Source organism: Bison bison, unplaced genomic scaffold (assembly GCF_000754665.1).
Source record: "Bison bison bison isolate TAMUID 2011002044 unplaced genomic scaffold, Bison_UMD1.0 scf7180017864201, whole genome shotgun sequence".
Classification (NCBI taxonomy): domain Eukaryota; kingdom Metazoa; phylum Chordata; class Mammalia; order Artiodactyla; family Bovidae; genus Bison; species Bison bison.
In genome coordinates, this window is record NW_011494773.1 from 703,484 (window position 1) to 730,191 (window position 26,708).

General features: G+C 40.6%; 1 protein-coding gene across 3 annotated transcripts in view; it reads left to right on the top strand.

Moving 5' to 3' along the window:
• The window catches only part of GPATCH2L (G patch domain containing 2-like), a 60,833-nt gene extending 38,186 nt beyond the window's left edge, over positions 1-22,647 (top strand). For all 3 annotated transcript variants that reach the window (XR_825637.1, XM_010844370.1, XM_010844372.1), the window contains exons 8-9: positions 10,592-10,686; positions 16,936-22,647. Coding sequence is in view for 2 of the 3 variants with exons in the window: in XM_010844370.1 (XP_010842672.1) it covers positions 10,592-10,686; positions 16,936-17,096 (256 nt within the window). In the remaining variant the exon portion in view is untranslated. The remainder of the gene's footprint in view (positions 1-10,591; positions 10,687-16,935) is intronic.
• Positions 22,648-26,708: the final 4,061 nt, after the last annotated feature.

Consider the following 26,708-nt stretch of genomic DNA (forward strand, 5'->3'; position numbering starts at 1 on the left):
CATTCCTTAAAAATTAGCTTGCTGTTGACAGAAGACTGTTCTCTTTCCTTAGGAATGACTTTAAACCTCTTTGTTCTAAATCTAAAGCAGTCACTTCAGTTATTTATTTATTTTTTGCCAACATTGGTTCTATTAAACATGCATGTATTTCTCAAAGTAAGTTTTTCTTCCCCTAAAAGTACATTCCTGCCCCAAGGACATAGTGACCTGCCCAGTTTCCTAAGTAACACTGCAGTTTTAACAACTCACCTGATCTTTTCAGTTACCTGCAGTAAAAAATAAAATAGACGTGTTGTGTTTACATGTGAATATACAGAATACTCTTTCAATTAATTTTTAATCTTCAGCATTCACCTTCACAGTTACAATGTGAATTTAGTGATTTTTTTTCCTGAAGTAAGAATTTTTAAAGAGTGCATTTAATGTTTTTAATGTTCGTTCCACCCACACCACCCCCAGAGCTTTTCAGCAAATGCTGCTGAATGTGATGCTTTTAGGAGAAGTTCTGACCCAGCACTCATGCTGTGAAAGAAGCAGTGCCCGGAACACTGAGGCCCAGATCAGACAAATAGAGCGAACGTGGCCTGTCTTTCCTCTGGGTTAATTGCTTGCATACTGGGGAATAATAAATATATTTTTCATCTACATTTATATTCATTTAATCACTCTCTTATTCTTTAAGTTAAATATTTAGATCTATTTTATGGACTAGCTTGGCCTTGGGAGGTTTTTTTTTTTTTTTTTTAGCTCAGTAATTTTCACAGTAGGTAGAAGCTTATCAGAATTACCTGAGGTAGAATTTCAAAATAAACAAATTACAGATTCTTCTTCAATCCCTGCGTGGTGGGAGATGTGTATTTTGTAAAAGCTTCTTACATAACCATATATCACTTCAGTTGAGAAGGGAGTTTTAACTTGGTGGTGGCTTTAGCTTAACTAGTACTTAGCCTTTTTTTGCCTCTGCGTAATTGAAAGATTCCCTCCCTCCTTGCACAGGACATGGTTCACCATACAAGAGCAACTTGCACTGCTCTTTAAAAGGAAAAAAAGAGTTAAAATTAAAAAAAGAAATGTAGTTAAATTTTCTGCCACTCAGTGGATAAGGATCGGGGTCTGCGTGCCAGGAGAAGGGGAAGCCCCGGCCGCTCCCTGGCCCTCTGTGATGCCTCCTCACCTGAGTGTTGGCCCTCTTCAGTCCCTGTCTTGGGAGACAGCGACGTCAGAGTGAAAACAACACAATTTTTGTTGTTGTTACTCAGCCCTAAGTTGTGAAGTTATTCTGCCTCTTATGAAATGACTCTCCCACCTGGAAATGGCCTTAAGAAAAATGTTTTAAGAGGGAAGGAGCACTAACCTGAATTTTAGGAGTGAGCGTGACGTCTCTTTAGGGCTGCCTCAGTTCCTTTCTATACAGGTTCTGTAACTGGGAAAGCTGTGCTTCTGGAAGTGGGCCCAGGCTATAAAGTCCATTAGGGAAGAGACTGTTTCATTCACCACCATATCATCTCCCCCACCAGGTAGAAACTCAGTGAACAGTGAAAGGAGCAAAACTCCCCTCCTGAGTAGAAAGGAAACAGTCCACACAGAACTACATACTTTTATGACAAAATAAGTTGTGTTGTCTGGTTTCAGAAAGCCTCCAGTTCTTTCCTAAGAGGAATTTATGAATTTTGAAGGTATAGCAATTAGGAGTGGGAATGAGATGGTAGAAGTAGACCATTTACTGCAGAGAAGTGACAGGCTGAAGGCTTTAGCAGTCGGAAGTCATTTAACTAACGTAGGGACAGTTAACCCCGAAGCCCTCAACATTGCTGAGCAGAGACCAGTGGGGGATCCAGGAAGCAAGGCCCAGGGGCAGGTGTTGCAAGGACCACCTTGAGCACACAGCGGCCTCCTCAGGATGTTGCACTATATACTGTAGGGGATAACTATGTGTAGAACAGTAGGCTGCTGCTGCTGCTAAGTTGCTTCAGTCGTGTCCGACTCTATGCGACCCCATAGACAGCAGCCCGCCAGGCTCTCCCGTCCCTGGGATTCTCTAGGCAAGAACACTGGAGTGGGTTGCCATTTCCTTCTCCAATGCAGGAAAGTGAAAAGTGAAAGTGAAGTCGCTCAGTCGTGTCCGACTCTTAGCCACCCCATGGACTGCAGCCTACCAGGCTCTCCATCCATAGGATTCTCCAGGCAAGAGTACTGGAGTGGGGTGCCATTGCCTTCTCCGGAACAGTAGGCAAGTAATACTTATTTTCATTTTACTAAAATAAGCATTTAAAAAACCATTGCATTTCCATTTAAAATGGTTTAAAATGTAAAGAATTTTATTCCAAAATGTGTCATTCCTTGAAAATATGGGATAAATGTTACTGACTAGGTCCATAAAGAGTGATGGTATGTGCCCTCAGCCATCTTGACACGTATCAAGCACACAGAGCTGTGAAACGATGGACGGTGTGTAAATAAAAGGCAGTATTTGCTTTGTTTAGCTCAAGTTGATACTTTGAGAATTACTACCTTAAAACCCTTTTGAGTGTTTTTCTTATGATTGTTATTTTGTATCTGTCAAAACTTAGCATTTCATAAACATTGACCTTGAAGAAGCAATAGTTTTTAATTTAAAAAAGTTTAATTAAAAAAGTTTTTATTGAAGGATAATATACGTACAGAGAAGTGTACAAAGAAGTACACACCTGATGAATTTTCATGAAGCCACATCCAAGTAACCCAGCATCTAGATCCAGAAATGGAACATTCCCAGAAAGAATCCCGCAAGTTGCCTGAGCCTTTTCTAGTGGCTGTCCCTCTTCCACTAGCCACAGCTCAAGGGTAGCCACTGTCTTGATGTCTAATAACATTGTTTAGTTTGAAGAAATGGGGTTAATGTTTAATCTGAAACATTTTAGTGAGTCCTTCAGTGAGCTTAAGGTAAAGAAGAAAGGAGCATGGCTGTAAACTGTTTCCCTTTGCTTGACTTTTCCCTTTCTCTGGCTCTTCAGGAGAAGCACAATTGAGCTGGGCTTCGCCGGTGGCTCGGCTAGTAAAGAATCTGCCTGCAATGTGGGAGACTTGGGTTCGATCCCTGGGTTGGGAACATCCCCTGGAGAAGGGAACGGCTACCCTCTCCAGTATTATGGCCTGGAGAAGTCCATGGGCTATCCATGGGGTTGCAAAGAGTCAGATAAGACTGAGCGACTTGCGCTTTCACTTTTGATTGAACTAGAACAAAGGGCTTGGATAGTATTTACTCAAGCACCTTGCTTGTGGGAAAAATAGAAGCTCTGTTCTGTACACTTCTCTGTTTTAAGGAGAAACAAAATTTGTAGTGTCACTTTCTTTTCTGCCTGTGTCTTTGACTTCAAAGGCAATTGATACATCTACATTTAGACCTGTCTACCTCTGACATTCTGTCTTATGTGTTTCTTATTATTAAATCGGCATGCTGATTTAGACTTATTCCCAGAACTCCGTAAGGTATAAAAAATGGATCATTTCTGCTATTTTACACATTTATTCTTTCCTTTCACTTGGGGTTTCAGGATTAATTATTCATGGAGTACCTAACTTACAGTCTTTTGCCATATAGATGCGAATGATCAATAAAAGGTGACTTAGGTGGAATTCTTTGGACCATAGGCTTTATATTGCAAATATCTGCCTTTTGTAGAGTTCTTTGCATTCTAAAATATTTCTTATGGTTTCAGTCAAATTCTTATTTTTTCTTGTTTATAAGTTGAATTGACTCTTAAGCTTTTGCTGTTTTAAAGAGAGAGAGTATACATGTGTGTGTGAGGGCGAGAGGGAAGCATGTGGGTGCACATGCCCATATGTTTTTAAACTGTGGAAGTTGCCAGATTGGGGACCTCTGGATAGGAAAATTTGCCTATTCAACAGTAGTCTTGTTGCCTTGCTAACTAGATTCTCTTAGATTTGAGTGAGGTTTCATTTTTAAGGCTGTTAAGCCATGAGACTTGATTCCCCAGCTAGGACTACCAATTAGGAGTTCATCTGATATAATTTTATTGGAGTCTTTTGTATATGCTTTGTACTCTGGCTGTGTTTTTTAAAGTTGTATTAAAATATCATAACATAAAATTTGCCATTTTAGGGAATAGCTGGTGGTGCAGTGGTTAGGACTCAGTGCTTCCACTGCCATAGCCCAGAGTTTGGTCCCTGGTCAGGGGACTAAGATCCTGCAAACTGTGCGGCATGGCTAAAAAAAATTACTGTTTGAATCCCCCGTAAGTGTACAATTGAGAAGTTTTTTTTTTTTTAAACTTTTATTCATTCATATCTGTTTTAGTCAACAGATAGTGGGGGTCAGCTGTGTGCCTTGTGCTGAAGTTGGTAGGTCACTGGAAAATTATGAAATAAATGTAAACAGCATCCCTGTTCCCAAGGATGTTAGCCTCTTTAGAGAAACCAGATACATATACACCAGTTAAATAATGATTCATGGCTGATGAGGCCTAGAGTGTTCAAGGAAAGCTGTGTGCAGATGTGAGACTGACTCAGCTTGGTCCTTTAATCAGGGATAGGATCTGTCTAGGTTGAGAGGAAGGTGGAAGCAGGGAAATGAAATAGCATACCAGCCTCCTAGCCATGGCAATCAGAGAAGAAAAAGTAATAAAAGGAATCCAAATTGGAAATGACATACACTATACATAGAAAATTCTAAAGAGGCTACCAGGAAACTACTAGAGCTCATCAGGGAATTCAGTAAAGTTGCAGGATACAAAATTAATACATAGAAATCTCTTGAATTTCTATATACTAACAACAGAAGACTAGAAAGAGAAATTAAGGAAACAATCCCATTTACCATCACATCAAAAAGAAAATACTTCTGAATAAACCTACCTAAGGAGATAAAAGACCTGTACTCTGAAAACTATAAGATACTGATGAAAGAAATCAAAGATGACACACAACAAATGGAAAGATATGCCATGTTCTTAAGAAGCAATGTTGTCAAAACACTGTATACCCAAAGCAGTCTATAGATTCAGTGCAATCCCTATCAAATTACCAATGGCATTTTTGCAGAACTAGAACAAAAAATTTTAGTTTGTATGGAATTACAGAAGACCCCCAAGTAGCCAAAGCAATCCTGAAAAAGATAGAGTGCTGAAGGAATTGGGTTCCTTGACTTCAGACTATACTACAAAACTACACTCATCAAAACGGTATTGGTACTGGCACAAAAACAGAAATACAGATCAGTGGAACAGGATAAAAAGCCCAGAAACAAATCCACACATCTGTGATCAACCTGTGATAAAAGGAGGCAGGAATATACAATGGAGGAAAGACAGTCTCTTCCATAAGTTGTGTGGGGAAAGCTAGGCAACTACAGGTACAGTTAGAACATCCTCTAACACCATACACAAAAATAAACTCAGAATGGATTATAAACCTAAATGTAAGATATTGATGCTCTAAAACTCTGAGGAAGACATAGAAAACTCTGACTTAAATCACAGCAATATATTTTTGGGTCCACCTCCTTGAGTAATGAAAATAAAACCAAAAATAAACAAGTGGAACCTAATTCAACTTAAAAGCTTTTGCATACCATAGAGAACCATAAACAAAATGAAAGGACAGCCCATAGAACAGGAGAAAATATTTGCAAGTGAAGTGACCAACAAGCAATTAATCTCCAAAATATATAAACAGCTCATGCAGCTCAATATCAAAAAAATAAACAACCCAGTCAAAAAATCAGCAGAAGATCTAAATAAATATTTTTCTGAAGAAGACATACAGATGGCCAAAAAGCATATGAAAAGATGCTCAACATCACTAATAATTAGAGAAATGCAAATTGAAAGTACAGTGAAGTACCACCTCACACCAGTCAGAATGCCCATCATTAGAAAGTCTACAGATAACAGATGCTGGAGAGGGTATGCAGAAAAGGGAAACTTCTTAACACTGTTGGTGGGAATGTAACTTATTGCAGCCACTGAAAAAGAGTATGGAGGTTTCTCAGAAAACTAAAAATAGAATTACCATATGGTCCAGCAATCCCATTCCTGGGCAGAAAACCATAATTTGAGAAGATATGCACCCCAGTGTTCATTGCAGCACTATTTACAATAACCAAGACATGGAGGCAACCTCAATGTTTATCAGTAGAGGAATGGATAAAGAAGGTGTGTGTGTACTGTGCGCGCGCGCGCGCACACACACACACACACACACACACACACACACACACACACACAATGAGTATTACTGACCCATAAAAAATGAAATAATGCCATTTGTAGCAACATGGATAGGCCTAGAGATTATCATACTGAGTCAAGTAAGTCAGAGAAAGACAAATATATGGTATCACTTATATGTGGACTCTAAAGTACGATGGAAATGAACTATTCTTATACAACAGAAACAGACTCACAGACATAGAAAACAAACTTACGGTTACCAAAGGGGAAGGTTTGGGGGGGGGGGATAAATTAAGAGTTAGGGATTAACATATAAACACTGCTGTATATAAAATAATCAACAAGGATCTACTGTATAGCACAGAGAATTCAATATTCTATAATAAGCCATATGGAAAAAATCTGAAAAAGAATGCATACATGTATATGTATAACTGAATCACTTTGCTGTACACCTGAAATTAACACAATATTGTAAATCAACTATTTCTTGTTCAGTGACTCAGTCGTGTCCAACTTTTTGCAACCCCATGGACTGCAGCACACCAGGCTACCCTGTCCTTCACCATCGCCCGGAGCTTGCTCACACTCACATCCATTGAGTTGGTGATGCTGTCCCATCTCATCCTCTGTCATCCCCTTCTCCTCCTGCCTTCAGTCTTTCCCATCATCAGGGTCTTTTCAAATGAGTCTGCTCTTTGCATCAGGTGGCCAGATTATTGGAACTTCAGCATCAGTCCTTCCAATGAATATTCAGGGTTGATTTCCTTTAGGATTGACTGGTTTGATATCCTTGCAGTCCAAGGGACTCTGAAGAGTCTTCTCCAACACCTCAGCTCAAAAGCATCAATTCTTGGGCGCTCAGCCTTCTTTGTGGTCTAACTCTCACATCCATACATGACTACTGGAAAAATCATAGCTTTGGCTGTATGGACCTTTATTGGCTAAGTGTAGTGCCTTTGCTAATACAGTGTCTAGGTTTGTCATTGCTTTTCTTCCAGGAAGCAAGTGTCTTTTTATTTCATGGCTGCAGTCACCATCTGCAGTGATCTTGCAGCCCCAGAAAATGAAGCCTGTCACTGTTTCCATTATTCCCCCATCTATTTGCCATGAAGTGATGGGACCGGATGCTGTGATCTTCGTTTTTTGAGTGTTGAGTTTTAAGCTTTTTCACACTCCTCTTTCACCCTCATCAAGAGGCTCCTTAGTTCTTCTCTGTCTGCTATAAGGGTGGTGTCATATGCATATCTGAGGTTATTGATATTTCTCCTGGCAGTCTTGGTTCCAGCTTGTGCTTCATCCAGCCAACCATTTTGCATGATGTACTCTGCATCGAAGTTAAATAAGCAGGGTGACAATATACAGCCTTGACGTACTCCTTTTCCCAATTTGGAACCAGTCTGTTGTTCCATATCCAGTTCCAACTGTTGCTTCTTGACCTGCATACAGGTTTCTCAAGAGGCAGGTAGGGTGGTCTGGTATTCCCATCTCTTTAAGAATTTTCCACAGTTTGTTATGATCCACAAAGTCAAAGGCTTTAGCGTAGTCAGTGAAGCAGATGTTTTTCTGGAATTCTCTTGCTTTTTCTATGATCCAGCAGATGTCAGCAGTTTGATCTCTGGTTCCACTGCCTTTTCTAAAACTAGGTTGACCATCTGAAAGTTCTTAGTTCACAGACTGTTGAAGCCTGGCTTGGAGAATTTGAGCATTACCTTGCTAGCATGTGAAAAGAGTGCAATTGTTTGGTAGCTTGAACATTCTTTGGCATTGCCGTTCTTTGGGATTGGAATGAAAACTGACCTTTTGCAGACCTGTGGCCACTGCTGAGTTTTCCAGATTTGCTGGCCTATTGAGTGCAACACTTTCACAGCGTCATCTTTTAGGATTTGAAATAGCTCAAGCTGGAATCCCATCACCTCCACTAGCTTTGTTCATCATGATGCTTCCTAAGGCCCACTTGACTTCACACTCCAGAATGTCTGGCTCTAGGTGAGTGATCACACCGTCATGGTTATCTGGTTCATTCAGATCTTTTTTTTAATAGTCTTTCTATGTATTATTGCCACCTCTTTTTAATATTTTCTGCTTCTGTTAGATCCATTCCATTTCAGTTCTTTATTGTGCCCATCTTTGCATGAAATGTTCCCTTAGTATGTCTAATTTTCTTGAAAAGATCTCTAGTCTTTCCCATTCTATTGTTTTCCTCTATCTCTTTGCATTGATCACTTAGGAAGGCTTTCTTATCTCTCCTTGCTGTTCTTTGGAACTCTGCATTTAGATGGGTATATCTTTCCTTTTCTCCTTTGCCTTTTGCTTCTCTTCTTTTCTCAGCTATTTGTAAGCCCTCCTCAGACAGCCATTTTGCCTGTTTGTGTTTCTTGTTCTTGGGGATGGTTTTGATGACCGCCTCCTGTACAATGTCATTTACCTCTGTTCATAGTTCTTCAGGCACTCTGTCTATCAGATCTACTCCTTTGAATCTATTTGTCACTTCTACTGTATAATCGTAAGGGATTTGATTTAGGTCGTACCTTAATGGCTTAGTGGTTTTCCCTTCTTTCTTCAATTTAAGTCTGAATTTTGCAATAAGGAGTTCATGATCTTAGCCACAGTCAGCTCCCAGTCTTGATTTTGCTGACTGTATAGAGCTTCTCCATCTTTGGCTGCAAAGAATATATTCAGTCTGATTTCAGTATTGACCATCTGGTGATGTCCATGTGTAGAGTCATCTCTTGTATTGTTGTAAGAGGATGTTTGCTATAACCAGGGCATAATCTTGGCAAAACTGTTAGCCTTTGCCCTGCTTTATTTTGTACTCCAAAACCAAACTTGCTTGATACTCCAGGTATCTCTTGACTTCCTAATTTTGCATGATGAAAAAGGACATCTTTGGTGTTAGTTCTAGAAAGTCTTGTAGGTCTTCACAGAACTGTTCAACTTCAGCTTCTTTGGCATTAGTGGTCGGGGCATAAACTTGAATTACTGTGATATTGAATGGTTTGCCTTGGAAACAAATAGAGATCATTCTGTCGTTTTTGAGATTACATCCAAGTATTGTAGTTCGGGCTCTTTTGTTGACTATGAGGGCTACTCTATTTTTTCTAAGGGATTCTTGCCCACAGTAGTGGATATAATGGTCATTTGAATTAAATTTGCCCGTTCTGGTCCATTTTAGTTCACTGATTCCTAAAATGTCAATGTTCTCTCTTGCCATCTCCTGTTTGACTACTTCCAATTTACCTTGATGCATGGACCTGACATTCCAGCTTCCTATGCAGTATTGCTCTTCACAGCATTGGACTTTACTTTCACCACCATGCATATCCACAGTTGGGCATTGTTTTTGCTTTGGCTCAGCCTCTTCATTCCTTCTGGAGCTATCTCTCTGCTCTTCTCTAGCAGCATATTGAGCATCTATTGACCTGGGGAGTTCATCTTTCAGTGTCATCTTTTTGCCTTTGCATACTGTTCATGGGGTTCTCAAGGCAAGAATGCTGAAGTGGTTGCCATTCCCTTCTCCAGTGGGCCACGTTTTGTCAGACCTCTCCACCATGACCCGTCTGTCTTGGGTGGCCCTACACAGCATGGCTCATAGTTTCATGGAGTTAGACAAGGTTGTGATCCATATGATCAGTTTGATTAGTTTTCTGTGATTGTGATTTTCATTCTGTTTGCCCTCTGATGGATGAGGATAAGAGGCTTGTAGACACTTCCTGGTGGGAGGGACTGGCTGTGAGTAAAACTGGGTCTTGCTCTGGTGGGCGCCATCTTGACATATTAAATCAACTATACTCCAATATAAAATAAAAATTATATAAAATAACCTGCCAAAAATTTCAGTGTTAAGTCCACTGCCTTTCAGAGAATCTTTTGCTTTTCTAGCTTTGAAGTTCTTACTGTTTTCTTTTTTAAACAAGCTGAATATTTATTTCAGGGAACCTATTATTAGCACATAAATTATTATTTTTAAAAATCACAGAAACTAATTTTGTGATACAGTCACTATTAGAAATCCAGATTTATACTGATAGAAGGGTTAAACCTGCTATTGAAATTCTATGCAAATATCTGTGTTCATGCAGCATTAAACTTTTCAATATATTACCACTTGGGAGTATTTCATTAACAAGTTTAGAACAATTGTGGTTTTTATGAAAAATAATTGTACAAAACCAGCATGTAATGAAGCACATATTTATTGAAATTAATCTTGAATGTCTGTTCTGAATTCAGGTAATAAGTTTAAAATGGGTATATATTGTGTGTAAAGAATAAGTTAGGATTAATTCTGAATCTTGTACTGACACTTGATGGCAAAGGGTGGTGCCCATTTTGTTAGTGTATGTGTGTAGTGGGTGAGGGGTTTCATCTGGGCTGAACATAATGTCTTAAGCAGTATTTTTTCTTCCTCGTATCTGCAGACAGGCAAACATACACCTGGGGCCCCCATGTTCACGTGACATCAAGAGGAAACGGAAACCTGTGGCCACAGCGTCGCTGTCCAGCCCAAATGCCGGTAATTAGATACGTAGTTATCCTTCATTGACCACCTGCTGTGTGTCAGGCACTAAATTATATGTTCTATACACCTTCTCATGTCACCTTTATGAGAAAGTAGGTCATTTTATTCCCATTTTCTATGGGAAAACTGAGAATGTGAAAAGTAATTTGCTTGAAGTCTCTCTGACCCTAAAGTCTGTTCTTTTTCACTGTCTTCTGCTTTCTTGAGTTTGAATGCCTGTGTTTCACCGTCGGCAATCTGGAGTCATCTGCACTTCTGCTGCAGCACAGACAGGAAGTTAGATGTGTGGTAATGAAAACCCTGGCAGGGTGGTAGCTTAGTCAGTAGTAAAGGAGCCGCACGGGTTTTTTTACTTTCATGTTTGTGTACAGTACAATACAGTATCACTGTTCCAATGTCTAGGAGAGTGCTCGTATTTTTCTAGTCATGAAATTCCTAATTAAGTTTTCAAGTTAAAACTTAAAAGTTTTCTGGGCAAAACTAGTTATAGAAACCAAAATAGTAGTTACGGTCAGTGTAGGGTAGGGACCAGAGGATGACATAAAAAAATTTTTTGCAATGCTGGAAATGCTTTATACCATGAACTTGGTGGGGATTACATGAGTATATGCACATATAAAGATTCATTGATTTAGGTGCTCTGTATGTATGTTATCCTTAGATGAAAAAAGGGAGATGATTATATATTTATATCATCAAGAATATTGGGTGTCTGTAGATATTTTTCTTTGGAGTTAAGATAATTAAATGTAATTAGTAATCATTGGAAATACTTTATACATTGTAATACATTTTAAGATAAATTACTCTGGTTAAAAAGAGCGTATCTGCTTGTAGGACCTATCAGAAGTACTTATGGTTATTTTCTTGCTGATGGTGAATTCACTCTGAGGGAATTGAGTATATCATAAATTATTTTATTCTCTTCAGAAAATAGATATTGGGTTGGCCAAAAAGTTGATTCCAATTTTTCCATTATCGCTTAAGGGAAAACCCGAGCGAACTTTTTGTCCAGCCCAATAATATATAGATCAGAGCACTTGATACCTGAGTAAAAGAGTAGACCTCAGACAGATAGAAACTGCTCTCTCTCTAACTTAGTAAGTTTCAGCATACTCTGAAACTGACCTGTGTGAGCTTCTGTTTGGATGGCTACTTGATAGTGGTTCATACTGAATAGTCTCAATCACAGTTCTGATGGTTGTAGGAAGATTTTTTTTTAAGCGAGTTTTCACATGGCCATGCCATGAACTGAACATTTTGTCTGAATTATTTCACTTAATCTTTGCAACAACTTAATAAGGGAGATGCTGTTTTTTATTCCCAATTTACACACGGGAAAATTGAGGCTTAGAGAGGTTAAAATAGTCACTGAGGTTACATGGTTCATAAATTGTAGACCAAGATTCAGTCCAGTTTCCCTATGACTCTCAAACTGCCCTCTTAAACACTGCAGGTGTTTGGTCTTATATATGACAGGATTGCTTCCAAACCATGACTCCACGTCAAAACCCAGGTCTTCATCCAGTCTGTGGAATTAGTAGAGACAGTGAAATGTAGTCTCCCCTCTTTTTTGTTCTTTTTCTTGTTGTTGCTCTTTTTTTCCCCCTTAATGTCTAGCTTATGTTTTTAACTTTTAATTGCTGATAAGAGCAGAACTGCTGAGAAGAGTTCACAATCCGTACTCCATATTCAAATCAGGAAAGTACTGGGAGGTATTAAGAAGACTTGAACCTTAAACATTTCCCTTGCTAAGCCCAGCTCCTCTCACTTGTTGACTAAGGCCTGCTTCACTGAATATTTTCTTTTTTTTTTTCCTATCCACAACCTGAGTGCCCCATGGAGGTGAAGGACATAGCCCAAGCCCGCGCCATCAGTCAGTAGAACAAATGGGCTTGCTCTGCCTAACATCGGGCCATCTCGGATTCCACCTCTTTTATAGAAATGAGTGATGAAGAGAGGTGCGTTCCGCTTTGCCGCTGTATTAATACACATCAGGGGCCAGCTCCTGGCACTAAATCACGCTCCTGCATACATCTGTTATCGGACTCTTCACCAGTGTGATGAACAAGACTGCAGATAGAGGCTTCCTTGTGTCATTCTTTATAGGATTTTCCTAAAAGAATAAATAGCTCAGATCTCTGCCAACACTCTCCCCTGTCACCGTGATGAATTCAGCTTCTTTCTTAAACATGCAGCCACAAATCTTTTCCCTTTCCCCCTCCCCCATTAGTGGAAAGTTTTGAGTTGAAATTGACTGGATTTAAAGATATTAATAAGACTAGAAAGGTGAAGAACAAAAAGGAAAAACGTGCCTTCCTGTCTTTTTGTATTAATATTAACAAAGACCAGGGAGAAGGACCTTGTCATGGGGTCGTTGGTTAGATCCATCTCCACTCCCCTTCCCTCTGTGGCTTTAAAACATGCTTGTGCTTAGTGCACAGGGATCCACCCTGGATCCTAGTGAGTAAGAGTATTAACCTGCTTTTAAGGTTGATACACCAGAACAGGGACTTCTAGTACTGTCTACCCCATGCTGAAGTGAACCAGGTATTGTGTATGTTCTTAAAGAATGCAACTGGAAAAGAAAAAAGGGTTATTTTCTTGAAAATTTGAGAGACTAAGTAGTTATAAGAAGCATAAGGAACTTAGATGGAAACAAGACTTCTTTTTCTTATGTTAGAAAATCTAACAAAGATTTTCTTTGTTAGAGTGGCAAATCAGAGCTTTGGGTGTGCAAATTCCTTTTTTTTTTTCCAAAAAGTAAACATATAGCTTTAGGTAAAGGAGAATTGGGATGACAAGATGTTCTGTTGAGAGTCCTGACTTATTTTTTTGTGGGGGTGGGGGGAGGGGTGGGATCTTAATTTCCCAACTGTGCTCCCTGCAGTGGAAGTGCAGAGTCCTAACCACTGGACTGCCAGGGAAGTCCCTAAAGCCCTGACTATATTGGCCCTTCCAAGAGCCTTTTTTGACCTTCTTGGGATAGGATATGTGTCCTTGAAAGGGTACCCAACAGTTAACCTGTTAATTAGTTGTCTAAGATTTCAGATACCAGGCCAGCCATGCCAGCAGTGCATTCACCAGGGCAGGAAGTTTCACCTGTCTTACTCACTGCTGTACCCCCAGCATCTAAAAAACAGCACTCCACACATAGAACAATCTCATTAGATATTTAATGTATGAATTAAGTGAATAGAATCTTTAAAACAGAGTTATTCTCAATATTATTCTAACCCTGGGATTGGATTCAGTACTTCCATTTTAGATTGGCCCTTGTCTCAGGAGTCATGGGGCAGATTCTTATTGCCTACTATGCCTTTTAATTAGGTTTAAATATTTTTTAAAGTTAAAAATGTTTTTGAAGATAAATATTGAATGTCCGCAAAAGAACGTTTATAGAATATATACGTGGTGTAAAGAAAAACAATACAACAAGTATCCATGTACCCACCATCTACTTTACAAAAAAGAGCATCAGGACTTCTCTGGTGGTCCAGTGGCTGAGACTCCACCTGGATTCAGTCCTTGGTCAGGGAACCAGATCTTTTATGCCACAACTGCAAGAGTTCGCATGCTGCAACTAAAGATCTCACATGCTGCAACTAAGATACTGCATGCTGCAACAAAGACCCAAGATCCCAAGTACCATAACCAAGACCTGGCGCAGTCAAGTAAATAAATATTCAAACAGGAAGATTCCCTTAGGAAAAAAAAAGAATGTCTTTTTAAAAAATTTTCTTCCCACTCTATGAAGGAGAGTGGGAATATATTTTCCTAATATATATTTTTGGTTAATTATTTGTCATTCTTTGTTGTTTTCAAATAGTTTTGACAACAGATACATGTATCTCTAAGCAGTATATTGTCTAGTTTTACATGTTTTTGAAGCTTCTGTAAGTGGAATGTCATATTTTATAAGTTACAAGTTTCACCTAGTTCTTGATTCCATTCACATTTTATCCTACCAGAATCCATTCATTATTGCCATATGTATAGTATTCCATTTCTGAGCATGATGAATATATTACAGTTAGTCATTCTTGATAAACATTTCAATCATATTCTTATGATAATCGTAATCAGATTCTTATTCTCATGCTGGTTTGTGCTACTGGGGAAAGTATTGCACCATTCTGTGGGCGAACATACGCAAAAGTTTTTCTTGGCCATTTCTCAGTTCTTATGATGGCTGTATCAAAACAAGCAAACAAAGACAAAAAACAGCATGCGTTGTTTGAAGAATGTGGAGGAATTGGAAAGCTTGTGTATTGCTGGTGGGAATATAAACAGTGCAGCCACTGTAAAGATCTCGTGGTTCCTCAAAAGTTTAGACGTAAAACTACCCTGTGATCCAGCAGTTCTGTTTCTGGATATACATCACCCAAAAGAATTGAAAGCAAGGATTTAAATAGGTATTTGTACACCTGTGTTCATAGCAACATTGTTCCTAGCAACATTACTCACAGCAGTCCAAAAGTAGAAGCAACCCAAATGTTCATCCCCGGATGAGTGGACAACCAAGGTGTGATCTATACATTCAACAAGTTATTATTCAACCTGAAAACTTTCATTATCAGAATGAAATTATGACACACATTATAATATGAATGAAGGCAGTGTGTTAAGGAAAATAAGCCAGACACAAAAGGATGAATACGATTTGATTCTGCTTGTAAGGGGTACCTAAAACAAATCAAATTCTTAGAAAATAAAACAAATGGTGGTTGCCAAGGGCTGGGGGAGGAGGAGAATGGGGAGTTATTGTTCAATGAGTAGAGAATTTCCATTTGGGATAAAGAAAAAGTTCTGGACATGGGTGGTGGTGATGGTTGTGCAACAGTGTGGATGTACTGAATGCTACTGGGGAGTATGCTTAGAAATTATTAGAATGGTATATTTTGTGTGTATTTTGCCATAATAAAAAAATATATATGTAGCCAACACAAAAAGTTTTTCTCAGATAGTTTTTCCCCTGTGGTTGATGACCTTGGGGTAATGGTAGGTACAGTTTTTATGAAATTTATTTTCACTTAAATAAGAGTGAATGAGCATGCGTACTTGTGTGTGAAAAAGAGAGATTTGGGTGGTGATGTCATATGTATTTCTTACTCCTGGGGTTGAGGTTCTGAAATGTTTGAAAACTACTGCCCTCTAAAAAACTTGTATATGTGCCATAGAGTAATAGCTTTCGATTTTTTTTCTTGGTAACTCACAGTAAGAAATTTGTTTGAATATATATTGGGTGTACCTGTAAAATCTGAAATAAACCTTTGGGTTCCCTCTGATATTTTCTGTTCTTTTTCATTAAGGGGGGAAAAAAAAGTATTTGTCATGACCTACTACATTGGTTTTGTGACCCATAATTTGAAAATTACTTTTCTAGATTATATTCCTGGGAGTAGAATTATTGTGACAGGATAAAAATGAAAATTTTTAATATTTTGCTTTATTTTAGTGTATATTTGTTTTCAGTAGAGTAATGGTGGTTTGTACTCCTCTGCTCAGGGGGCATTTGCAAATGTGGGGGCAGTGTTGGGTTGTCACAGTGACTGGGAATGCTTTGAGCATTCAAGGACAGGGTCCGGAAGGGTAGGTGTCCTAAAAGAAATAGGACAGCCCTGCACAAGCAGTGTCATCCTGTCCAGAATGTCTTAATGTCCGTGCTGAAAACAGGGCCCGGCTGTGTAATTTTTCTACCATTTGCCTTACTGTTCAGTGTTCATTGGTGACTCTGTCATATTGGAGGCATGGAACATTATAAAAAGAGCAGAGGGCTTGGAGTCTAGTATATGAGTTTGAGTCTTGCTACTTAAACAGCCGTGTCTCTGAATGAATTATCTGCTTTCTCTATGCCTCAGTTTTCTGACCCAAAAAATGGAAATGGCAATACCTATTTCTAAGAGTTTGCATTAAGAAATAAGATTGTAAGTATACAGTATTTATATAGTATACTTCCTGGCATATAAATGCTTCATAAGTGGTTATTAGTACATTAAGAATTTGTACTCCTGAATTTATTCATTTGTTCAGTTAAACCTATTTCTTGATGTGGAGAAATACTTATCATACTTAAATCTTGCCTTTAGTTTTTGGTTAAAAAAAAAGAAACCCTATGTAGCTGCTTGGTTTAATAGGACATAAAATATGAGGATTACGAAAGTTTTGTGTTGACATGCCTCTTGTTCTAATTTGTCTCTCTGACTTTTTTCCTCCTTACTTTAACCGTAACACCCTTACCAGTTCACATGGATGCAGTGGAGTCAGCTACAGCAGCGTCACAGGCCCCCAGACCTCCAGACTCGGAGTGGCTGGTCAGGACCTCTGCGGCAGAGAAAGCCACTGACTCAGCTGCAGCTACGTCTTTTAAAATGCCACAGGAAAAGAGCCCTGGATACAGCTAGAACGCAGTATTTCACCCACCAGGAGCTGACTGGATGTTGTTGAAACAAATATCAGACTTTGTATTATATTGTCTTGCATATCTTAATTGACATTCCCAGCCCTTTCACCATCGGACTGACTCCTCTTCAAACAAAGAAGTGAACTCTTTCTCTTAGAAAATCATGTTGTGCAAATCTTTTTTTTTATTATTATTATAAAGGATTGAGACAGCAGTTTTTTTAAAAAAGGCCATCCAATGCTGTATATGTTAAATTGCTGTTGTTGTCCCAACAGTTACCTACAGCTCTGTTTACAGAGCTGTTGATTTTTTGCAGATATGTCCTGTTTTTCTTGAAAAACCAGTACCTGCTTTTGCGTATTTTTTGTGTAGTGCTTTTAATACCATTTGAGGAAGTTCTAAATTTGCAGTCAGTTCCAAACACAGAGTTAAGACCTGTGTGTGGAATTAATTTGCAGGAGATAAGGCTTGCCTTTGAGCTTGGTCTTTATTCAAGCAGAGTGCCAATAAGATAAATCCAGAAAGTTCTTAACTTGAAGCCTCAGAAGAGCCACCAGCAGCACGGGCCTTGGGAACTTACTCCGTTTTTCTAGATGGCCTGTTGGCATCGCCAGCAGCTGCACTGTATGTTGCCTCATCTCCAAAGTCTGTGTTCTACCCAAAGAGGACCTCTATACATATACGTACAGATGGGTGTAATGAAGAAGGTCCTTTAGGTGTACAGCGAATTTAAAATAGTCGGTGGATTGTGTCTAAATACTTCATGTCATGGTGTAAGCCTTTATGTACTAAACGAGACTTTTACTGTTAGTATTATAGGTCAATAACCTGTAGCAGAAATTCATACTCTATTATAATAATGGCTTCTTGGGGCCATACATTGGGGAGGAAAAATGTCTTTTCAACATGACTTTATACTTGGCGTGTTTATGACGGCTTAGCTGCCTGTGGAGTTATATATACAGCCATGCCTGAAGTTGGATGATCCTTTGTCAAAATGAGGAATACGTGACTGCCTACAGCTACTGGAGAAAAGCCACCCTTTCTAAAAAAGTATCATCAAGAGTGTCTGTCATCCTGGGACCTGGTTGGCAGAAGGGCTCTTTTTCGGTACAAATTGAGTGCTTTTATTCTGCAGTACGCAGGAGCCGTTCTCAAGTGCCCACTGCTCTGGTGGCGCTCTGGAGCAGCGCGCACTCCGGCACCTGGCGGGACAGAGCCTCCTCTCCCGGAAGCGCCATTGTGCCTCTTTCACACAGAACGTAAGGGTGGGCCGCGCTCTCGTAGTCCTTTGAAAACTGTCCTCCTCACCAGTGGTAGCTACAGAATGGCCATATCAGTGTGGTGGGTGTGAATCTGGTGGGAAAGGGGGACCGGAAGCTGTTTACGCAGCACTTTATCGAAGACTGAGAACCTGGCCGTTGTCCGTAACAAGGGATCCTGCGGAGCGAGGGGCAGGTGGAGATTGGAGTGAGGAGTAGTGCTCAAGCCAGCCCGGCTTCCCTGGGAGCCGCCCAGGTGCCCTTGTGGTGGCGCGTGTACTTCCTTGCCATTAGGCTGCACCCATCAGTATAGGGAACAATGTCTGTTGACTATAAAGTGGTTCTACTCTGTTGTTTCAGTGATGAAGGTAGCTTTTTGTTGTCATATGTGCATTCTTACTTAGTCCCAGTAGTGTCCTGAGGCACACATCTCTAATGGAATTTGTTGGATTTCGGGGAGAAATCCACGAACATAATACTTGTATTTTCTTTGCAGTAAGCTCCATGGCTCATGCAGAGATCAGTCTTGCGATAATGGCCTATTGAGACCTCTGTAGTTTGGGTAGCATCTTTTTCTTCATGACACATAACCTAATAATTCTCCTTTTTACCTATGATTAAAAGTAATTTATATGAACAGCTTTACTTACATTTTAAATATTTCTGTGACGAAAAGGTAGGTGATTACTACTTTTACATTTTATAGGGTTAAGAATAGTCACAGAACTTCGTGACTTGCCCCAAATCACATAATCAAGCCAACACTAAAATCCCAGACTTTCAGACTTTCTTAGTCCTGGGTTATAATCTTTTGTTTTTCATTAATAGAACTGAGTCACTCTGAGACTCATATTTTTGAAACAGTATGCCAGACAAGCTGTATATCCTCTTTCTTGATCAATCTTTCCTGAATATTTTGAATTTTCAGCAGGGAGCACCCAAAAATGCCATGCTGTGCTGTGCTTAGCTGCTCAGTCATGTCCAACTCTTTGCAACCCCATGGATTGTAGCCCACCAGGCTCCTCTGTCCATGGGGATACTCCAGGCCAGAATACTGGAGTGGGTTGCCATGCCTTCTTCTAGGGGATCGTCCTAACCCAGGGATCGAACCCAGGTCTCCCACATTGTGGCCGAATTCTTTACTGTCTGAGCCACCAGGGAAGCCCATGAATACTAGAGTGGGTAGCCTATCCCTTCTCCAGGGGATCTTCCCGACTTAGGAATTGAACCGGGGGTCTCTTGCATTGCAGGCAGATTCTTTACCAGCTGATCTACCAGGAAGTCCCAAAATGCCATATCTACCTGTATGTAATAAGCAGAAAAGAAAATTAATTGCCTAAGAGAATAGCCATTAAGCACACAAATACATTTCCAACACAGGGTTGTAAATTGTGCTCCTTCTTTAAAGCTGCTGCATGAGCATGCTTATAGAAGACTCACTGACTTACTCTGCTTGTTTTTTGTATGAGTCCGTTCCAGAGGACTAACCTTAGAATCAAGTGTATTTTGAATCTTAAGCTTTGAATTTCCTTTTTATACAACAAAGTGTGTAATGTTACAAATTAAGAAAAATCTGTTACCTTTCAACAAAAAAATAATTTCAAAATCAAGTTTTGTAATCTGTTGGAAGAAAACCAGATAATAGCTTGACTTCCTTTGAGGATAATTTTTGAGCCCACATACGTATGATCTGCTTAAAAGTAATAACTGAAGCAGAGTTCCCCAGTTCCTCCTTATTTCAGGTTTCGGATTTATCCCAGCATGCTATAGTCTGCCTGTCTAGGTCCTAGTCTTGGGTATTTTTCACAATGGACGAAAGTCAAGACATTGTCTACTTGCCTGAGCATCTTTCATAAAGGATAGTTCTGCTTACAGGTTCAAGGGAATTGAAGATTATATTTCAGATTCAGTGTTTTAAAGGGAACAACTTCATTTGCATCCGAAGTTTTGTTGCATTTTGATAACTATTCAGAAGAAATTAGTAGCTGGTTTTTGGTGCCAAATTTGGAGGAGCAGAGTATGATCTTTGTTGAGTGGTGTGTTCTTGATAAATAGGCCTTGAATTCTATAGAAATCAAGCATAATTGGAAATTTCAGGTGACATTGTTTTGCTGGGCTGTACAGACAGGCTGCAAAAAAGACCTGTTTTGGCAACAAAATGACCAAAAGCTGAAATAAAGATTCTTAATCGGTGATGTTTATGGCATCCTTTGCTAAGTGCAGCTCAACACCTTGGACAGGTAGTTAAACTATTTCTGAATCCCAAATGGATGAATCTGAGATATCGCTGCATTTTGGAACCAGAAGTACAGTCTAGACCACAGCACAGCAAGTTTTGATGCTCCAAGTACAGGAGCAGAGTTATCACAGAAGTCGTCTAGAGTCGAACAAATCACAGTGTTGAGCAAGGAAGCCAGGTGAGCACTGTCATGGCTGGTGTGATGGGTTCCCCACTTTGGCTTAAGGCAAAGTCTCCTGGTGATGCATGATTCGTGTCAAGTCTGCTTTATTTTGGCTTTTACTACATGATTCTGAGCCACAAGCTTTTGTTTCCTGGGGATCAGGCTAGGTAAAAATCTCAGTGTTAGAATCCGTATTCAGCATTCTATATTTGGTGAACCTTACCTTGAGCTGGGATGAGAGCAGAGTGACGTTCTGCAGCAGCTGTGGCTACATTCTATTTGGGGCGTAGTTTATAGACTGTATCATGGTCCGTATGATGGTGGGAGGGGTGGTGGAAGCAGATTGCTCTTACTGTCAGCTGCTTCCTTGGTTACTGCCCATTTTAGTTGTCAGTATTTCCTTATCTCCTGATCTCCCACTCTAGTCGTGACAGTGAGTGGAGTGACCAACATGACAGCATTCGGGTTGGGTTTCTACCCCATTAGAAAACTGGCACAGAGTGGGAAGGTGAGGAAGTTGGTGGATTCTGCTGTTAGCACTTGGAGAAGGCAGTGGCCACCCACTCCAGTACTCTTGCCTGGAAAATCCCATGGATGGAGGAGCCTGGTGGGCTGCAGTCCATGGGGTCACAAAGAGTCAGACACGACTGAGCGACTTCACTTTCACTTTTCCCTTTCATGCATTGGAGAAGGAAATGGCAACCCACTCCAGTGTTCTTGCCTGGAGAATCCCAGGGATGGCGGAGCCTGGTGGGCTGCTGTCTGTGGGGTCGCACAGAGTCGGACACGACTGAAGTGACTCAGCAGCAGCAGCAGCTGTTAGCACTGAACACAAGTGGTCCAGTGATGCCTTCATCTATGTTGAGGTCACAAAACATGAACATCAAATGCCTACAGATAGCAACGTTGAAAAGAAACAAGGATATCGAATAATCTTGGCTGAAGAGTGTGGATTATCAAGTTTGTAAGAAGCTCAGCAAAACAAACTCAATGGCCCGAAGAAGACATTTTCCTGCCACTGCACTAGGTAAAACTGCCAAATGTGAGGAATACATTTTTTAAGCACAGTATTTGAAGAGTGGGGCAGGTCCTGAAGATGTTCACCAAGGAAAAGGATATTGGCAAGATCCAGAGTGAGAAGGTGAGGAGAAGAGAAGGAGACGCATGGGGTAAGCGGACTAGGACCCTGAGACCAACAGCACCCACACATTCTCTGCCAGCCAGATCAGCTGAATCAGAAGCTGAGGGTGAGGCCCAACACTCTTCCAAGCCCTCCAGGGAATTCCACATGACGTGTTAGAACTGCAGGCTTTGCCGTAGTTGGAAAGAAGTGTTTTAATATACTGGTATCCCCCCTAAGCTCTGAGGTGCTCTTATACTTTCCTCCATAAGTATAGAAATGTTTTGTGTATGGTTCTTTGCAGAAACTATTAAATGTCTTTATTTACCATACTTTTCCCCTCAAGGTCCTAAAAGATCTGGAAATACTGAGATAGGATGATGTGGAGAAAAATGCCATTGAGGTCGTTTTTAGATGGATGGAAAACAGCTCTTTTAAAAAGTGGATTAAAATACAACTGGATTTTTAGTCTGTGAGTGATAAGTTGTTTTTCGCCATTGACAGTAAAACATTTGTGTAAGATCGTGCCACCCATGATTTTATGATACCTGTTCATTACATCTTGGTTTCATGGGAAAATGTCATGTATTTTCCAGCATCATAATGAAGAAGCCTTTAAAGTGTGGCTCACAAAAATGAAAAAAAAGGGGGGGATCCACCTCTAATACATAGCTATTGTGTAATAAATACCTGTTGGGTTATTGGTTGTCTTTTGCTGGGAATTAATCTCAGTACTTCAGAGCATGTAAAAATCAATTTTCAGTGATCCCAGTTAATCACACTCTGTTGTCTTTGTTTTACATTTCATCTAGTGATTCCACAGGGCTTGGGGACCAGTAGGAACAGCGTGTTATATGTTTTCTTTGGCTGACTTCTAGTCAGTGTTTCCGAAGACGGTAATCTTAAAGCTTTGAAATGAAATCATGGCCATTTTTTCTTTAGATTTTATTTCTTTGAATTGGCCTTGGTCTGACTTTTATTACTAAAGCCTATGAACCAGAGTTCTTTCTGGGAAGATGTGTAGCTATGGAGGAGTTCTCTATTTCCTCTGATGCTCCTGTTTTGTGCCTGGATCTTTATAAATGCAACTGAGTGATGACATGGAGAGAGGTCAGTGCCACTGAAAGAAAAGTCTAATGTTAGTTTCCCTAGAAACAAGAGGCATGGTTTGCCAGGCAGGGCCACACCAAAACTTCTGACCAAGTTTGGGTCAGAAGCAGAGGATGGGAGCAAGTGATAGTTTTAGGCCAGGGCCTTGATGGGGGTTTTCTTGGGAAAGGCAAAGCAGGGCAGGGAGAACAGTTTAGGAATGGCTAGTGAATAATTCCCAGTAATTCCCCGTCCTTAAGGCTACATTGTAGGCTCCAGTTGCTGGATGCCTGGCCTGGGATGATTGCAGCCTGAGATGTGCAGGTCAAAGGGAGGAGGTATGTCTCCATGGACCTGGTTAGTTTGCACATCAGACGCATGCTGAGTCCCTTGCTGGGTCTAAGAACTGGCCAGCCCTGGGAGGGGCAGTCTCCCCATCCAGAAACCTTGTTTAAGATGTCAAAACATCATAATACATAGAAAATAAAAAACACGATTAATACACATGCATAATAGACTGTTTAGCTCGCCTTTCAATTTTTGTAGTGTTTTAAAGCATCACATAATTTTTCTTTTTCCATCTTGAAAACTAGTTAAAAAGCACCTCTGGCTAAACATGGTAGTTTTACTAGATTTTATCAAGGTATTGGAGTATAAAAATTTTTAAAGACATAAAAAGTTATGAAAATCAGTTTTCTTTCCCTAGAAGTGAGTTCTGACCCTTGCAGATCCCTCATGCAAATGTTTAATTGAAAAAGGAAAGGAATTATCCAAGAACTTACCAACGGCCTTGATGACGAAAGTCAACTCATTTCACTGGGTATAGATTCTACACCTTGCTCCCTGCACCTCCCCTCCCCGCCCCCCACCACTGCCCACAGTGGGCCATGTATTTCTCCATGAAACATCTGTCACCGCCAAATCATGGTGACAACTTGAACTGCTCTAAATATTTGTCTTACTCAGTCTCCCACCTGTTGTCACTAGCTCTCACAAACTGACCATTTTAAACCCTTTGAGTTCCCACCTTTCACTCCCAGCTGGGAATCTCACCTTCCCCTAAGAGATAGTAGAGCATTAGAGGGGGAAAGGCCACTTACACACCTTCGCATACACCCTTCCTCACCTCCTCTTTGTCTTGGAAATGCCTGTCCTGCCCCTAAGAATCCCTTCTCCTACACTCAGGGCCTCTCCCTAGATCAAATGCCTTGCTCAGTACAACTTCTCACTCCTGACACGTACAGCTTTGCATTTAAACACCTTCAAAGACTTCCCTTTCAAACAAAAATACCTTTCCTCAACTCTTTGAACCTCTTGACTAGCACTAAAAGTACTGCCCTTTCCTGCACTTTCTGTTAATTCTCAATCCACTGAAGCAGTAGTTTTTAACCCTGGCTGCACACTGGGATCATCTGGGGAGATTAAAAAAAAAAAACAAAACCCCCCTAATTCCCTCAACTGAAACACAGGCCAGTTACACAGGAATGGGGTGGTGGTGGGACAGTCTTTTTAAAACAAGGTTGTGCTGCCAACGTGCCCCTGGGGCTAAGAGCAAACATGTTAAAACCTGGCTGCCACCCTCACCAGTTGAACAGTTCTAATTGTTCTTGCCTGGTTCACCAATGACCTCTAGTTGCCAAAATTTAGTCCTTAGGTTGATCTTTGGGCTTCCCGAGTGGTGCTAGTGGTTAAGAACCCGCCTGCCAATGCAGGAGACATAAGAGACGCTTTTTTAAAAACAATTTTAATTGGAGGACAGTCACTTCACGTGACTCAGGTGGCCCCTGCCACTCATCAACACGACTCAGCCACGGGAGTACCCGCACCCCCTCCCCCATCCCAAACACCCCCTCCCACTTCCCTCCCCACCGCATCCCTCTAGGTTGTCCCAGAGCACCAGCTTTGAGTGTTCAGCTTCATGCATCAAACTTGGGCTGTTCATCTGTTTTACATATGGTAGAATACATGTTTCAACGCTGTTCTCTCATATCAGCCCACCCTTGCCTCCTTCCACATAGTCCAATAATAGCCTGTTCTTTACATCTGTGTCTCTTTCGCTGCCTTGCATATAGAATCCTTGTTACCATCTTTCTAAATTCCATATGTGTATGTGTGTTACTATACCGTACTGGTGTTTCTCTTTCTGACTTACTTCACTCTGTATAGTATAGCTGAGTAATATCCCATTGTGTATATGTACCACAACTTCCTTATCCATTCATCTGCTGGTGGACATCTAGGTTGCTTCCATGTCCTAGCTATTGGAAACAGTGTTGTAATGAACGCTGGGGTACATGTGAAGAGACGTTCTTGATGTCTTGATACCACGTAACTGCTTCCTTTCTGGAATTCTGCCTTTTCTGACCCTGCTCTCCTGATCTTTCTCCTACTTCTGTACTGTCTCAGCCTTCACAGACGGGCAGACTGGTCGGTAGGTCAATCCAACACAGACTCAAAGTCTGCCTCTGCCCTCACCTCCTTTACTTGAGGAATAGTCATGTGCTGATGACTTCCTTTGCCAAGCCACCTTAATGTGCTGGCTTAAAGCACTGATAGGAGGGACGCACTTTCTTTCATTGATAATTATCATCCATAAGGAAAGCCATCTCAAGGTGTCTATTTTTACTGCTGCTGTTGGTAAGATTTTAGTTTGAGTTTCAGGGATGAGACAGACTCATTTCGTCACCTCTTTTTGACCTTGGGTGCCTTGTTGGAGCTTCCTTTCTCAGAGAACAACTTTTTGGAGTCTCAGGCATTATCCTTACTAATGAGGAAGTGGAACTTGATTTTCCACATCACTGCGTGATGCCTCTGGATCTCTGTGCAGGGGTTCCACCCTCACCAGAAGGGACTCTGTATGTTTCTGGCTTCTTCATATCACTAGCTTCTGATTTAAAGTCTGGGACAGGTAGGTCTGATGAGTCGCCAGGTGCCTGTGTCCTGACTGCAGGAAGGGAGAATGAAATTATCTGCAATGTTTAGCTTTTGTTGAGTATGAATGAATCCCCCAAACACAGGAGGGCAGGTTAGATACTGAACAGGTGATAGGAATGACAAAGGTCCACTAGAATCATTGCCCTGTTCTCTGATAGAACAGATCATTACTGAGAACTCACTAAGCCTGCTTCGTCAGGGACTTCTTGGAGAAGAGGGTGGCTGCCACAAAGCAGGACATTCTGGGTCCCTTGGACACTCTGCTGGAAACCAGTAGACTACTATTCAGAGCCCATTGTCCCCCTCCTCCTAATAATGGTGACTGTTTACTGAGTATTATGTGCTATTTGTAAACAGCATCTTCCTTAATCCTCAGCAACTCTAAGACAGGGACTTTTATCTCTGTTTTAAAGCAGCAAAATACACTTACAGTTCTAATTAACTTACTCAGTCACATAGCTGGTAAGTATCAGCCAGAATTCAAATTTAAGTCTGTTTGTGCTAGAGGTTCTATTCCCAACCAATACCCTATGCTGCCCCTTTTTTCAATACCAATGAACTGTGGGCATGTACATCTGAAATAAACTTTGTGCCTCTGGGCCCAGGGCTGGGTGTCTGGTGAGATTCCTTTACTTCACTTACGTGTTGCTTCTGGTGGGCTGTTCCTCTGTGAGAGCAACTGTACACGAGCTGGTCTAATCTCTGTGCTTATGACCCTGAAAGAAGACAGCCAGCTTCTGTGGCACCTCCTACACTGACCTACTTTTGTTTTTGAAAGTGACAGGAGCACAAGTCAATAAAACCTA